Here is a 17,064-nt window from a genome sequence, read left to right on the forward strand (position 1 = left end):
GCTCACACAGTGAGTGATTGATGTTCATTCCCTCTGGTGGTTGACAGCTCATCTGTGCTGCTACTTGTTTGTGTGGGTGTGTTGGTTTGCATTCATCAGCTGGATAATATGGAAAGGAGGTGAATATTGACATTTGAGAGAGAGAGAGAGAGAGAGAGAGAGAGAGGTAAGAATGAAAAGAGGGACATATTTGTCTTTCGTTCATTTGTGATGATGACGATTACATGGCTGTATGCTGGTTTAGAGATGAGTGAAGGTAAACCTAAAGCCAGAGGGAGAGGAGGGGTGTGTGTCTGGCTTGCTGTAGGGCCTGTGAAGGTGTGAACCGTGTGATGGTTAGAGCTGTGTTTCCACCTGCTGTTGAGTCAATGTGCATTCAGCTCCGCTGTGTGACGGCTGCTGCATCGTCATGCAGATCCTGACAGGAAGGACTGGATACACTCAGGGGGACAGGGATTTACTAACTAACAGCTTATATCTGCTACACAATGTGAAGTAGAATCAGACACAGCTACCACTACTACAGTTTGCTCTGTCCTCTGCAGTGGTGTTAGTTGTGCTGTGTTTGTGTAAGTATCTTCTGCATGTTATGTACTGTAGTCAGGAGTGACATCGTGGGGCTGAGGAAGTTGCTTTGACAGAGTCAAATGACCGTCAAGAAGGAAGAGCCATGCTGTATAAAGATTTTGTAGATGGTGTAGCCTATAAACCATACTTAGTTACTACAGTCTATCTAGATATATCTGATGTCTTCTTGAGATTCGTGTCCTCCCTATCTCCCTTTGAGGTACAGTCTTGACCACCACCCCTGGAGACAGACAGACACCATGTAACTTGGCCTGTTGACTGTCGTGTTTTACTATGTGTCTTTTTCCTCTTTCCAAATCTACCTCCCAAAGGCTTGGAGCACCGATAATCTGGACACTTCCGGGGAGCCCACTACCCGCTCCGTGGGCACCACTGCCAACTTGAAGGGGAAGATGAGCAAGAGGTGAGACTGCCACTTAGACTGGCACACTGCCCTCCAGGTCTTAATAATTTCACTGAGGGTGAATTGGAACAGTTAAAGATCATTTTAAAGAGGGTGGAACAAGTACACTGCTGACCTGCACAAGGGAAATGTGACTGCAGTGTAGTTACAGGACGCAGAAGTGGTGTGAAATGTAAAACCTGAGGCACAGATGGAACTTTGGTGCCAGACGAGGGATGCCAAGCATAGACTGAGAGGAAGGATGTATATTATATAGACTGTAGTATTTCAGGTCCGCTATACTTTGTAGCTGTGCTCTGTGATGAATGCCCTTGTATGGACATCCCTGTCAGGTCTTAAACCACTTCTGTAGAGACGCGGGACAGAGAGAAGTTTAAACGCATACAGAGAACCTCAGAACTCCCCTTACGGCCCACGCAGTGCTGTGAAACAGGAACGTCCCCAGTTTCATTTCCCCCTGGCTGCTGTGAGGTTATGTGGTAGTTGACAGTGGGAGGTTGATGTAATGTGAAGCTTAGAGGAGTGAGGGATGTCACTGATCAAGTTTGGCCCTGGTCACCGTATTGCCCCTAAATAACCGCAGGTTAGCATAAAACCTAACCTTAACCACAACGCTAAACCTAATGTCTAACCCTAACCTTAAATTTAAGACCAAAAACACCTTTTTGTTTTCATACATTTTTACAATATAGCCAATTTTGACTTTGCAGCTGGCCCATCTAGCAGAAATCGCTCATATCTGCCTGCAGGGCAAGATTCATGACAATAAACGTCGAGCTGCAAAAATCACCATGCCATGGAACTGCCGCAGTCAGTGTGTGCATTTAGGAGTAGGGACATGCAAAGCAGTCTGCCCAGGCTGGTTTCTGTTCATACGAGAACCACGGTCACTGTCAAGCTCCCATAGCTACAGTTTTGTTTGTCCTGGCTACAGTTTGTCCCATAGCTACAGTTTTGTTTGTCCTGGCTACAGTTTGTCCCATAGCTACAGTTTTGTTTGTCCTGGCTACAGTTTGTCCCATAGCTACAGTTTTGTTTGTCCTGGCTACAGTTTGTCCCATAGCTACAGTTTTGTTTGTCCTGGCTACAGTTTGTCCCATAGCTACAGCTTTGTTTGTCCTGGCTACAGTTTGTCCCATAGCTACAGCTTTGTTTGTCCTGGCAACAGTTTGTCCCATAGCTACAGTTTTGTTTGTCCTGGCTACAGTTTGTCCCATAGCTACAGTTTTGTTTGTCCTGGCTACAGTTTGTCCCATAGCTACAGTTTTGTTTGTCCTGGCTACAGTTTGTCCCATAGCTACAGCTTTGTTTGTCCTGGCTACAGTTTGTCCCATAGCTACAGTTTTGTTTGTCCTGGCTACAGTTTGTCCCATAGCTACAGTTTTGTTTGTCCTGGCTACAGTTTGTCCCATAGCTACAGTTTTGTTTGTCCTGGCTACAGTTTGTCCCATAGCTACAGTTTTGTTTGTCCTGGCTACAGTTTGTCCCATAGCTACAGTTTTGTTTGTCCTGGAGCTTCTTCTAACCTAAGTGTATGTCTACTAATTCACCCAAACATAGACAGACTGTATACAGGGCTTCTACTGCTGCACTAACGTTAGAACAGTGTTGGTCTGCTGCTGTTCAAGACAAATGCATTCTCTGTATTGTGACTCTCACTCTGTGACTGTATAATGCTGTTATTTCATCTAATCTGACTGCTGTGTGTGTTTCTATCTCAGGCTGTCTGTTGTGAAAGGTCACTTCCCTAAGCTCGTTGACTGTGCCCACTTCCACTATGACAATGTGGAGTTTGGCTCCATCGAGGTAGGTTTTGACACAAGACTGTGCGTGCGGGCTAAAATGCCCATTTTAGAAATGTAAACTACAAAAATGTCCGGCTGATTAAATGAAGTGTGTTTTAGCCATGTCTATCTATTACTAACGTTTTAGGTCCTTTTGGATGTTCCAGTGGCCTGCATTAGAACCCTAGCCTCATGCTGTAATGTTACTGTAGTGACGACAACCCCAGCCTCATGCTGTAATGTTACTGTAGTGACGACAACCCCAGCCTCATGCTGTAATGTTACTGTCGTGACGACAACCCCAGTCTCATGCTGTAATGTTACTGTAGTGACGACAACTCCAGCCTCATGCTGTAATGTTACTGTAGTGACGACAACCCCAGCCTCATGCTGTAATGTTACTGTAGTGACGACAACCCCAGCCTCATGTTGTAATGTTACTGTAGTGACGACAACCCCAGCCTCATGCTGTAATGTTATTGTAGTGACGACAACCCCAGCCTCATGCTGTAATGTTACTGTAGTGACGACAACCCCAGCCTCATGCTGTAATGTTACTGTAGTGACGACAACCCCAGCCTCATGCTGTAATGTTACTGTCGTGACGACAACCCCAGTCTCATGCTGTAATGTTACTGTAGTGACGACAACTCCAGCCTCATGCTGTAATGTTACTGTAGTGACGACAACCCCAGCCTCATGCTGTAATGTTACTGTAGTGACGACAACCCCAGCCTCATGTTGTAATGTTACTGTAGTGACGACAACCCCAGCCTCATGCTGTAATGTTATTGTAGTGACGACAACCCCAGCCTCATGTTGTAATGTTACTGTAGTGACGACAACCCCAGCCTCATGCTGTAATGTTACTGTAGTGACGACAACCCCAGCCTCATGCTGTAATGTTACTGTAGAGACGACAACCCCAGCCTCATGCTGTAATGTTACTGTAGTGACGACAACCCCAGCCTCATGCTGTAATGTTACTGTCGTGACGACAACCCCAGTCTCATGCTGTAATGTTACTGTAGTGACGACAACCCCAGCCTCATGTTGTAATGTTACTGTAGTGACGACAACTCCAGCCTCATGCTGTAATGTTACTGTAGTGACGACAACCCCAGCCTCATGCTGTAATGTTACTGTAGTGACGACAACCCCAGCCTCATGTTGTAATGTTACTGTAGTGATGACAACCCCAGCCTCATGCTGTAATGTTATTGTAGTGACGACAACCCCAGCCTCATGTTGTAATGTTACTGTAGTGACGACAACCCCAGCCTCATGTTGTAATGTTACTGTCGTGACGACAACCCCAGACTCATGCTGTAATGTTACTGTAGTGACGACAACCCCAGCCTCATGTTGTAATGTTACTGTAGTGACGACAACCCCAGCCTCATGCTGTAATGTTACTGTAGTGACGACAACCCCAGCCTCATGCTGTAATGTTACTGTAGTGACGACAACCCCAGCCTCATGCTGTAATGTTACTGTAGAGACGACAACCCCAGCCTCATGCTGTAATGTTACTGTAGTGACAACAACCCCAGCCTCATGCTGTAATGTTACTGTAGTGACGACAACCCCAGCCTCATGCTGTAATGTTACTGTAGTGACGACAACCCCAGCCTCATGTTGTAATGTTACTGTCGTGACGACAACCCCAGCCTCATGCTGTAATGTTACTGTCGTGACGACAACTCCAGCCTCATGCTGTAGTGTTGCTGTAGTGACGACAACTCCAGCCTCATGCTGTAGTGTTGCTGTAGTGACGACAACTCCAGCCTCATGCCTGTAGTGTTGCTGTCGTAATGATCACATGTGAACAGGACTGACACACTACTAAGGACCTCACAGTACAGGTCTCACTGTGGGTTACTGTGGGTGGGTGGGTGTGTGTACCGCATGTCTGTACTGTGTGTGTTCCTGTCAGAATACATCAGGGCTATGGGCGGAAGGTGGTGGGCACAGTGGAGAGATGAGAGCAGCAACATCTCCAGGGCTGAGGCTGGCTCTCTTTCTTTGTACCTGACCTACACAAACTCACTCACTCACGCGCAAACAAACTCACTCTGATTTTCAGTCCATGGGCATCATAGTGGAAGAGCAGCAGTACTCTCTTTTCTCTGACGTTCTCACTCATACCTCTCTAGATATAGATAATGTAACGTCATCCTATTACAAGGATTAGGTAACTTAATGCTATTTTAAACATATTCATGATGATGAACACCATACACCTGATGTAGTGAGCGACATTATTACCTCCATGTCTCTTCCCGCCCAGCACAGCTGTTGGTGCTCTCGTTCTCTGTGCTGGAGTGTGTGTGTGTTGAGCTGAGGGAGCACTGCTCATTAGTGTCTGAAGCCCCTGAAGAAAAGAGATCTGAAAGAGGCCATTCTCATCTCATTGTCCTTGCTCTCTGAGTCAGAAACAAACACACGCCAAAGCGCCTCCTTTTCTTCTTCTTTCTTTCATTTGCTTTCTTAAGTCTCTCTGGTTCCTTTCTCTTTATCTCTCTCTCTCTCTTCCTACCGCCCTCCACTGAGTCTCTCTCTCCCTCTCTCTGCATCTCTCTCTCTCTTCCTACCGCCGTCCACTGAGTCTCTCTCTCTCTCCCTCTCTCTGCATCTCTCTCTCTCTTCCTACCGCCCTCCACTGAGTCTCTCTCTCTCTCCCTCTCTCTGCATCTCTCTTTCTGTCCTGCTGCTCTCTCTGTATCTCTCTCTGCATTAGTCATAGTGGATTTGATGTGAAGGTCCTTCAGACAAACGCTCCGAGGTCCACAACACTGCCGGTCTCATTTCAGATGAAAGTATTTTCTCTTTTAATCCACCTGGAGCCTCAACACCGCCCTCACTTCTTCCTCCTCTTCCCCAAAAAAGAGAATAGACACGAAGAAACCGTCTTCCTTTTGTGCTTGTTTGTAGAAGCCCACTTGCTTGTAAATCCGGGCCACCAGAATCCCATGGGTGTCCTACGGCTCCACCCGAGGCTTTCTATTAGTGACACATGGCTCTGTTGTCACTAGTTTAGCAGGCTTGTCTTTTCACAGCTTTCTCTGCATTGTTAAGTCCATTAAACTTTAATACTGTTTGTTGGCTGTTTGTCGGCCATTTTGAAAGATCTCCTCTGATTTAGTTGGCTACTTTATTAGAAGATGCAGAATCTGGGCGACTAGGAGGGAGGTTGTGTAAAAGGTACCAGGCAAGGATTGCCATTTCCCTGGATATAATGTATCCTGATCGTGTGTGTAGGTATAGGAGGGTGCTTTGCAGTATCCTTGTATGTGTGTTTGCTTATTCAGTGTACAGTAGGCTATATGTTTTGTATAGTTGCTCCTCCTGTTCCTCTGACCCATGCTTGAGTGTGTGTGTGTGTTTCTGTTCCTCAGTTGCAGTTTGCAAATGAGCAGAGCGTTGCTAGCTGGAACTCGGGCTCTGCCAAAAACCTGGTTTTCCTGGTGCAGGTGTCCTGCCAGGTGAGTGGGCATGGCCACATACCCTCGCCCAACACGAGCACATCTCCTTGCCAGGGTTATATTTAACCCAGACACATTCATACCAACACGTATGAGTGGGACAGAGTGGGAATATATTTTGTATATATTTAGAATTTGTGTGGGAATATATTTCCCCCTCCCTCTCTCCTCCTGTCTGACTTATTACCCCCCTTCCTTGCTATCCTCCTCACATTAATATTTATGTCCCCTCTTCTTTCCCTCTCTCTGTCTCTATGTGATGTAGGCTAAGATGTGGATGGTTCGGCGCTCCTATGAGGAGTTCCGTACTCTGGACGCTCACCTCCACCAGTGTATCTACGACCGGCGTTACTCCCAGCTGCTGCCCCTGCCACCCCTCAGCGAGATCGGGGACAGGGTAGAGGTGAGTGGGGACTGTGGGAGAGCTTATTTGTTGATGTGGTTATGTAGCATTCTGGCTGAATTAGCTGTAGAATGTTTTTCTGTACTGTATGGAGGTCAATGTTACCGCTGTAGGTTAGCATGACAGCTCTGAGAATGACATGAAATGACCTTCATCGAGGTGATGTAGTCATGGTTGTCTGTGACCTGTCTGTCTCTACCCATTTGTTCTCTGATTCTAGCAGGTGTTGATATTTGGGTCACCTGTCTTCATCTATGGTATCTGGGAGTAGATGTATGTAAATGGCTGTCGGCTCCTACAGTAGCTGTGTGTTAAAAGTCCTGTGTCAGTTGTTTTTGTTGTTTATCAGATCTTCACCCCGCTGCTGTCGGAGTACCTGAGCCGCCTCTCCATGATCGTGGACAACAAGCTCAACTGTGGGCCTGTGCTCACCTGGATGGAGGTGAGACTAAGTATCTTTAGAAAACATAAGAGTGTGGCCTGTGTGGTCCAGTGGTTACAGCTGCTGACCCCGGCTCACAGATATGCCAGAGTCAGCATGGGTTCGAATCTGGCCCACTGCCTTTTGATTCTCCCTCCCCATCTTTCACACGGTAGTACGGTCTCTTCAATAAAGATACAAAACAAAACATAGTGGGACTGCTTTTTTTTTTTGAAGGAGTCCCCCTGAAGATATTGAAAGAAAGAGTGAAGGTGAGAATAAGCTGTAAAAACATGGAAACATAAGAAGTTGGCCAGAGAAAGAAGACAATTGTTGGGGAAGACCAAAGAAGAGTGGGAGAGAGAAAGACAGCTAGAGAGACAGGCTTTGTCTTACCACCTGTGCATTAGCCCTACTACTATAATTAAGGGTTATTGAGAAAGTGGTGTAATTATTTGCCTGTCTATTCCTTAAACAACAGAGGTTTGTGTTTGCTGTTCCTCCCAGATTGACAACCGTGGGAATCGGTTCCTCCTGAAAGAGGAAGCTTCGCTCAACGTTCCCGCCATCGCCGCTGCTCATGTCATCAAGCGCTACACCGCGCAGGCCAGCGACGAGATCTCCATTGAGGTATGGAGCTGCTGCAGGGATACACAGAACCAAATGAGATTTACATTAGTGGCAGTCATAGTTTTCAGATTTCTATGTCACCTCTGTCTGGGCCTTGGTATCTCTGTTTGGCTGTCACCTTCCTTTTCCTTCTATTTTTTCCTCCTCCATCTTCATGTTCTGTCTATTCCTGTCCTCTCCTCCTCCTACTGCTCCTCTTTCTGTTTCTGGGCCAGAGCACCCTGGAATGGGGTTACCCATACACTGAGGCACATTTTAGCTCTTTCTTTCTTTGTGTTGCTCTCTGTCTCATCTCCTCTCTGTCCTGTCCTCCTCAAAGTGAGGAATGGCAACTGTTTCTCATCTGTTCTCTGAAATAAGCTCAGGCAGGACTATATTATGCCCTGATCCAGTTTGTTGTGTCTGGATAATGTTTAGTTTTGGGGCTGGTGTTATGTGTGTTGATGTACTTTTGGCTCAGATGGTGGGGGTGATAAATGAAGTCATCTGGCTCGTTTGCCTATAGACTTTGTCTGAAGTCGGAGGTTGTTTAATGTTTAATGTCTTTGTCTGTGTCTCTCTCTCCAGGTGGGAGATATCCTGTCTGTAATTGATATGCCACCCAAAGAGGACTCCAACTGGTGGAGGGGGAAGCATGGCTTCCAGGTACACAACACAATCACTGGAGACTTCCGCCGCTGGCTGTCTCCCTCACACACGCCTGTCTTCCCCACCTACTCTGAAGAGACCCGCTGCAGGACAACAGTTCTCCAGATGATGGCTACGTTCACTATCTCACGTCTCCATGTTTCTGTACTTCCCTTTCCCTTCTCATTTTGTTTCCTCTATTTCTTTATATTTCTTTCTTTCACTGTTCTCTATTTTCACTAAGCTTCTACTTTTAACTCATTTGCTCTTGTTTTTTTTAACCCATGTCATGTGTAAACTATTGTGTGTGTTTTTGTGTGTGTCCGTGCTTGTTATCCTCAGTTACTTTGACGGTCTTTCCCCACTTTAGGTGGGCTTCTTCCCCAGTGAGTGTGTGGAGCTCATCAACGAGAAGCCTCAGTCCACCGCTAAAATAGGTAGCTTACACACACACACACACACACACACACACACACACACACACACACACACACACACACACACACGTTATGACACCACCATACTGAATCCCACTTACTGTACATTATCACATACAGTGCCTTTGAAAAGTACTCAAACATTTTGTTGCGTTAGTCTTATTCAGAAATGGTTTAAGTACATGTTTTTCCTCAAATCTACAGACGATACCCCATAATGACAAAGCGAAAACAAGTATAAAATAAAAAAATAAAAAAACAGGAATACCTTATTTACATAAGTATTCAGACCCTTTGCTATGAGACTTGAAATTGAGCTCAGGTGCATCCTGTTTCCATTGATCATCCTTGAGATGTTTCTACAACTTGATTGGAGTCCACCTGTGGTAAATTCAATTGATTGGACATGATTTGCAAAGGCACACACCTGTCTATATAAAGGTCCCACAGTTGACAGTGCATGTCAGCAAAAACAAACCATGAGGTCGAAGGAATTGTCCATAGAGCTCTGAGACAGGATTGTTTCAAAGGCACAGATCTGGGGAAGGGTACCAAAAGAACACCGTGCCCTCCATTCTTCAATGGAAGAAGTTTGTCACCACCAAGACTCTTCCTAGAGCTGGCCCGCCCAGCCAAACTGAGCAATTAGGGGGAGAAAGGCCTTGGTCAGGGAGGTGACCAAGAACCCGATGGTCACCTTGACTGGGCTCTAGGGTTCCTCTGTGGAGATGGGAGAACATTCCAGAAAGACAACCATCTCTGCAGCACTCCACCAATCAGGCCTTTATTGTAAAGTGGCCAGATGGAAGCCACTCTTCAGTAAAAGACACATGACAGCCCAATTGGAGTTTGCCTAAAGACTCTCAGAACATGAGAAACAAGATTCTCTGGCCTGATAAAACCAAGACTGAGCATTTTGGCCTAAATGCCAAGCATCATGTCTGGAGAAAACCTGGCACCACCCCTACGGTGAAGAATGGTGGTGGCAGCATCTTGCTGTGGGGATATTTTTCAGCGGTGCGGACTGGGAGACTAGTCAGGATCGAGGGGAAAGATGAACGGAGCAAAGTACAGAGGGATCCTTGATGAAAACCTGCTCCAGAGCATTCGGGATCTCAGACTGGGGTGAAGGTTCACATTCCATTAGGACAACGACCCTAAGCACACAGCCAAGATAATGCAGGAGTGGCTTCGGGACAAGTCTCTGAGTGGCCCAGCCAGAGCCTGAACTTGAACCTGATCGAACATATCTGGAGAGACCTGAAAATACCTGTGCAGCGATGCTCCCCATCCAATCTGACAGAGCTTGAGAAAAATGGGAGAAACTCCCCAAATACAGGTGTGCCAAGCTTGTAGCATCATACCCAAGAAGACTTGAGGGCTGTAATCGCTGCCAAAGATGCTTTAACAAAGTACTGAGTAAACGGTCTGAATACTTATGTAAATGTAATATTTTTTAAAGTAAATTTGCAAACATTTATGAACTGTTTTTGCTTTGTCATTATGGGGTACTGTGTGTAATTTGAGGGGGGGGGGGGACAACTTAATACATTTTGGAATAAGGCTGTAACGTAACAATGTGGAAAAAGTCAAGGGGTATGAATACTTTCCGAATGCACTGTACACCTGCACTGTTGTCACCAGATCAATGTCAAATGTATTGAGTGACGTTTGTGTTTCCAGATGGAGATCCAGCCAACTCCAGCGCACCAGGACCTCCCTCTCCTACATCCGGTAAACAGAGGCAATCAATCAATCACTACTGTATGAGTATTCAGTCTCTACAGAGCGTGTCGCCGGTTTTGCAGGGGCTGGCTTGAAATTAGTTTGACAACATGCAGTACTAGTTGTCATGGTTACTATGTTTTCTTTCTGGCATGCAGCATATATTGCTTATATTTAATTGAACTGTGTATAACGGCCACTTTTCCTCCCTCCCTTGTATCTTCGTCTTGTAAGTCTTCTAAGTAAACATTATAAAATGATATCTCTCTCTAGACAATTTTTTAATTAAAGGATCCATAACCTCGTGTTATAACCAGAAACACACAGCGGATCACATAGTTTCACAATTACTCAGCCCATAGGTAATTTTGCTTGCCTAATGTTGTCACCACAACATCTTTGCTATCTTCATATTTGTATCTCCGACCACAGTATATCTCTGTTTTGGGAGTGCTAAGTACAGAACAACAGTGTATTTAGCTGGTGTTCCAACCGCCTTCCTGTTGTATCTATTGCCTTTCTCTCTTTCTCTCTTTCTCTCTCAGTTCCTCAGCCTTGGTACCTAAGACTTGCTGGTAACAACAACTGAAATTGAATGTCTCTCTCTCATTAATCTATTTGTCATCTAATCAGAGTCCTTCCACCGTCCTTATCTTTCCTAATGCCTCATCTCTCCCCTTAATGCAGGGCCTGTATAACACATTTCCCCTTAAGCCAACCTGGAAACGTTCAATAGCCATTTATACAACTAGCCAAGCCTAGGGCTGTTCACATGCAGCATGGCAGGAGTGGCGAGGATGTTTTTAGAGTAGAATTAGTGTACATGTATTTTAGAGTCACCCATAAATCATAGGAACACAATGGAGCTTGTTGTATAAATGAGAAGCAAGTCGTTGTTTTAGAGGAAGACGATACAGGTTTATTATGACCAATGACAATCGTTATTTCCTTGATCCTAATCTTCACCATGCGTCCAAGTAATCTGCTGCTGCTTATTGTTCTAATGATGTTGATGGTCGTGGCTCATTGGTCTAGAACACGACCCAGCCGCCTACTAGTGTCCATGCTCCAGCTCCCACTAAACTCTCCTATTTTCTGATGTCTTTTCACCCGTTTTATATTCGATGACGATGATGACATTCATGTTAAACATTCACGTGTGGATACACACACACACGTTTGCAGGCACTTCTCTGTACACACAAAGACACGCCACTCACAAAGATGGACCCCTCATCCACCACAATAGTCTCTCTTTCCCACTGTAGTTTCATTACTCAGCAGCTCTCTGTCGCCCCCCTCTGACAGTTTCTAAGAAGCACGGCAAGCTGATAGGATTCCTGCGCACCTTTATGAAGTCCAGGCCCACCAAGCAGAAGCTCAAACAGAGAGGCATTCTTAAGGAGAGGGTGTTCGGCTGCGACCTGGGAGAGCACCTCCTCAACTCAGGACTGGACGGTGCATAAAACACACTTATCCTCACGTAACCTTTTGGGGATGTATAGAAGTTGTCAATATCTTTGGGCTTATGATTTTTATAGTAACGTAAGAGTTGAGTTGCTGGCTACAGAGAGTGAGAGGTTTTGGTGTGTCAAGTGAACTCGGAACAATATTTAAGTCAATCATGCCATTTTAGGATCACATTAGTGCTTCGGAGTGGATGAAATGGGCCAATTGCCCTAGTTAGAGTTCTACAGTTCTAATTCTAGAGTCTCAGGGAGTCATCTCTGTGTGTCCTTGAGAGCCTGGTCTGGTTTGGTGTACTACATGTGACATGGATCTTTGTGTGCTTCTCCAGTTCCACAGGTTCTAAAGAGCTGCTCAGAGTTCATAGAGAAGCATGGTGTGGTGGACGGCATCTACAGGCACTCTGGAGTCTCCTCCAACATTCAGAAACTCCGGTACCACTCCTCATGCTAACCCTAACCCTGCATGTCAGGCCCTGAACCTGTAAAGTCTTAGAAGAACTACATAGATCATTGACTGCATTAATAAAATACATATATGCAATAATATTTTGGCATTCAACCCTATTTGACACTCTCTCCACCAGACATGAGTTTGACAGTGAGAATGTTCCAGACCTGACCAAGGATATGTACATGCAGGACATCCACTGTGTGGGGTCCCTGTGTAAGCTCTACTTCAGAGAGCTGCCCAACCCCCTGCTCACCTACCAGCTCTACGACAAGTTTGCTGTGAGTACATGGCCATAACACAACTCCCTCCAACTGAAAGTACTGTCCATTGTCAAAGGCTAAACCATTTGTTTTTTCCCTGGTCTTCCTCCGTAGGACTGTATGGGAGAGATGACGGACGACGAGCGCATGGTGAAAGTACATGATGTCATCCAGCAGCTCCCACCACCGCACTACAGGTATACACACAACACAGCCATGGAGACCGAGACTACAGGTATACACACAACACAGCCATGGAGACCGAGACTACAGGTATACACACAACACAGCCATGGAGACAGAGGCTACAGGTATACACACAACACAGCCATGGAGACCGAGACTACAGGTATACACACAACACAGCCATGGAGACCGAGACTACAGGTATACACACAACACAGCCATGGAGACCGAGACTACAGGTATACACACAACACAGCCATGGAGACCGAGACTACAGGTATACACACAACACAGCCATGAGACTACAGGTATACAAACAACACAGCCATGGAGACAGAGACTACAGGTATACACACAACACAGCCATGGAGACAGAGACTACAGGTATACACACAACACAGCCATGGAGACAGAGACTACAGGTATACACACAACACAGCCATGGAGACAGAGGCTACAGGTATACACACAACACAGCCATGGAGACAGAGACTACAGGTATACACACAACACAGCCATGGAGATCGAGACTACAGGTATACACATAACACAGCCATGGAGACAGGTTGTGGACTGAAGTTGTCTCTCTCTGTCAGGACCCTGGAGTACCTCGTTAGACACCTGGCTGGTCTGGCCACCTGCAGCGGAGAGACCAACATGCACATCAAGAACCTGGCCATTGTCTGGGCCCCCAACCTGCTCAGGTGTGTGCCTGTGTCTACCTATTGTACCTGCGTTGTGGATCATTCCTATAGAAATATATCGTTTAGAACAGGTGTGCCTCTGACATGTACAGTAAGGAATCATGTCAGCTCTATTCATTGCATTTCTGTCTGCAACACCTTCCTGGAGTGGCTTGTGTTGTCTCCGTGGCAGGTCTATGGAGATCGAGGCGGTGGGTCTGAGTGGTGCTGACCCGTTTAAGGAGGTGCGGATCCAGTCTGTGGTGGTGGAGTTTCTCCTCGGTCACGTGGACGTGCTCTTCAGTGACTCCTTCACCTCTGTAGGACGCTTCACAGGCACAGGTATGTACATCACCATAACCCCAACGCTGGCTTCTCTAACGCTCACTGGACACAATCCTCCGAACTTGAGTTCCATTTGTGTGGATACACACATTTCCCATTGAAATCAATGCATTATTTGCATCAGTTGGCAATCGTCAGCGACGTGTGGATTTCAAGTTAGGATTCGACTGAAAATGTCTTCTCTCCTTCAGAGTGCTCCCTCTGTCCTCTCTCCCTCTATCAGCTCTGTGGTTTTGTGTTATCAATGCCACACACAGAGCATTTACCTCAGAGCCTCAAAGCCTCTTTTTAGTACCTACAGTAACTAGCTTTACTACTCAGCCAGCCAGGCTTCCTCTATCCTCTACTTAATGCTTTTAGGTGTCTGGTTAAATGGAGAGCTTTGGTTAAAGCCCTGTATATAATGGATGACACTTCTACCGCCATTACAACTGTCACCACCGCCCGCTGTCCTCCGCTTTTTACCCCGCAAATGCTGTAAGTCTATGAAAGCAACTCTACTTGAATGACTGTGACATATTATTTCATTGCACTCTTTGTCTTGCCTCGCAGCACAGTAGAACATGTGTATGACTAGTCTAAAATGGCAGTAATATAAGTGATTTCTACACTGCATCCATTTTCTTCATAATTGATTTTCCAAAAAGCAGTACAATATTTGGCAACATTTTGTTCTTTACTCTCGATAAACATCCGTATTAAATATGGAATAAAACTGAAAACTTGCCATAAAGTGAGCCCTCAGCCACACTGATACTGTAACCACCCCACTGGGCACAGACTTCAATTCAACGTCTATTCCACGTTGATTCAATGTAATTTCATTGAAATGACGTGGAAACTACGTTGATTCAATCAGTGTATGCCAAGTGTGATTGAAGCAGCAGATAGTGAGCGAGAGCTGTGTGTCTCCATAGCAACGGGCAAGCTGGAGTGTAAGGTCTCTCGGCAGCACCAGAGAACCAGGCTGGTGAGTCTGCAGGAGGCCAGGGGTGAGGAGGAGGTGGGGGAGACCAGGGGTGAGGAGGTCCCTAAGGCCCCCAGGCCCCCTACACTATCTGCTCCTCTTCTGGAAGTCACCGTAGAAAGGCGACGCTACTCCATGTTCTGACCGTCTTCTCTATCTCTCTATCGCTCTCTCTATCGCTCTCTCTCTATCGCTCTCTCTATCGCTCTCTCTATCACTCTCTCTATCTCTCTATGCTGGATGCTTACAAGCACTCTAGCGTTGATTGGTTTAGTTTAGGCTTGATCTACTTTTGGCTTCTGTGTGACCCATTTGTCCTGAGATCTCTGTACGATGTGCACAAGAAAGAGTTCATGATGAATGTGTCTCATCCTACTGGCCTTTTGTCTGTTGTTTTCCAGTAGATAGCAAGTATAGCCAAGTTGGCCTCTCGAGTGGCGCAGTGGTCTAAGGCATGTATAAACCCACTAGAGATTCTGGGTTCGTGTCCAGGCTCTGCCGCAGCCGGCTGCGACCGGGAGACCCATGGGGCGGCGCACAATTGGCCCAGTGTCGTCCGGGTAAGGGGAGGGTTTGGCCGGCGGGGATGTCCTTGTCCCATCGTGCACTAGCGACTCCTGTGGCGCAGTGCACACTGACAAGGTTGTCCAGGTGTACGGTGTTTCCTCCGACACATTGGTGCGGCTGGCTTCCGGGTTAAGTGGACATTGTGTCAAGAAGCAGTGCGGTTTGGTTGGGTTGTGTTTTGGAGGACGCACGGTTCTCGACCTTCACCTCTCCCGAGTCCTTACAGGAGTTGCAGCGATGAGACAAGACTGTAACTACCAATCAATTGGATACCACGAAAAAGGGGTAAAAAAACAAACATTTAATATAAGTTTTGTGTGCACATGCTGACATGTGTTTCTATAAACCCAGTGTCTCTTCATGATTTTAGTCACTGGTCAGCTGTAAACTCTCACATGATTTTTCTACTATATTGACAGTTTAATAGGTAATAAACTTCCATCCTGGTTCAAATTCATCCCATCTTGAAGTAAATGTGGTCGGTTACATTTTGTGTTGTTTTTGACATTTTAAATAGTTATTAAAGTAACTTTTAGGTTGTTTTGCGCTGTAATCAAATCAAAGTTGATTTGTCTCGTGTGCCGAATACAACAGGTGAAATGCTTACTTACAGGCTCTAACCAATGGTGCGAAAAAAGGACAAAAAGTGTGTGTGTGTGTGTGTGTGTGTGTAGGTAAGTAAAGAAATAGTAACAGTAAAAAGACATTTGAAAAAAGAGTAGCAAGGCTATATTCAGACACCTGTTAGTCAGGCTTATTGAGGTAGTATGTACATGTAGGTATCGTTAAAGTGACTATGCATATATGATGAACAGTTTTAATGCTCAAACTATTAAAGAATAGACGTTGTTTTGATCGATGTGTCACAAATGCTGTGGATGTTTCTTTTAAGAGGATTACATTGAGCCAGAACCACCAGGTAAAACAACTGTTGCATTGATTATTCCCAGCTTCCATGATCTGTTTTGTCTTGTCAGCTAGCTAAATAATCAATAGGCCCTATAGCTACAATGTTTAACCTCAGTGTTGTCTACAGATCAGCAGTATCTGTGTGCTTCTCCAGCTGAAGAGTTTTTGTCAGCGTCCCAGCCAGGGCTCAGTTAGATGCTTTGCTTTGTGTCTCAGACTCCACGCCAGGAAAGTCCCAAAAATATTTTGGGTGTCCGATTGTTCTGGCTATTCTCACAGAAACTTAATTGTCAGGATGAATGTTTGATATGGTTTTTACATTTGTATCACAAACCATTTGTGAGAAAATCCTCTAAGACCCTATGATCTGTGAACTGTACATGATAGTGTGCTCTAAAATATGGATTATGTCTAGATTATGATTTTGTAACACATTTATTCAACATAACATATTAGTGAATATCTCGTACCATTTAGATTTTTGTACATTTTTAGACATTGTTTTAAACTATGTACTGTACAAGTACATACACTTTTCAACATTCTGCTACTTTTGAAGTTATGATAAATTGTGAGCACCACCAGTGAATGGTGAAATGGATTCAAATGGAGAGCAGAGCACAATTTGACGCATTTGAAGAGTGTTTGACATGTTGTTCCAACAATTTGTCCCAAAAATATGCTAAATCAAAAAGGTACTTTGAAAATATTAATACAAATAATT

The 17,064-nt window shown here is 45.4% G+C and overlaps 1 protein-coding gene across 1 annotated transcript in view; it reads left to right on the forward strand.

Annotated features, from left to right (window-relative positions):
• LOC139423438 (rho GTPase-activating protein 33-like) overlaps positions 1-17,064 on the forward strand; it is a 43,189-nt gene that overhangs the window by 13,797 nt on the left and 12,328 nt on the right. Inside the window, exons 2-16 of the mRNA XM_071175099.1 lie at positions 900-991; positions 2,713-2,797; positions 6,174-6,260; positions 6,526-6,663; positions 7,013-7,105; positions 7,592-7,714; positions 8,282-8,359; positions 8,712-8,778; positions 10,462-10,512; positions 11,812-11,961; positions 12,302-12,404; positions 12,557-12,701; positions 12,798-12,880; positions 13,466-13,573; positions 13,746-13,894. Coding sequence (XP_071031200.1) covers positions 900-991; positions 2,713-2,797; positions 6,174-6,260; positions 6,526-6,663; positions 7,013-7,105; positions 7,592-7,714; positions 8,282-8,359; positions 8,712-8,778; positions 10,462-10,512; positions 11,812-11,961; positions 12,302-12,404; positions 12,557-12,701; positions 12,798-12,880; positions 13,466-13,573; positions 13,746-13,894 — 1,552 coding nt within the window. The remainder of the gene's footprint in view (positions 1-899; positions 992-2,712; positions 2,798-6,173; positions 6,261-6,525; positions 6,664-7,012; positions 7,106-7,591; positions 7,715-8,281; positions 8,360-8,711; positions 8,779-10,461; positions 10,513-11,811; positions 11,962-12,301; positions 12,405-12,556; positions 12,702-12,797; positions 12,881-13,465; positions 13,574-13,745; positions 13,895-17,064) is intronic.

The sequence above is a fragment of the Oncorhynchus clarkii genome, chromosome 2 (assembly GCF_045791955.1).
Source record: "Oncorhynchus clarkii lewisi isolate Uvic-CL-2024 chromosome 2, UVic_Ocla_1.0, whole genome shotgun sequence".
Lineage (NCBI taxonomy): Eukaryota > Metazoa > Chordata > Actinopteri > Salmoniformes > Salmonidae > Oncorhynchus > Oncorhynchus clarkii.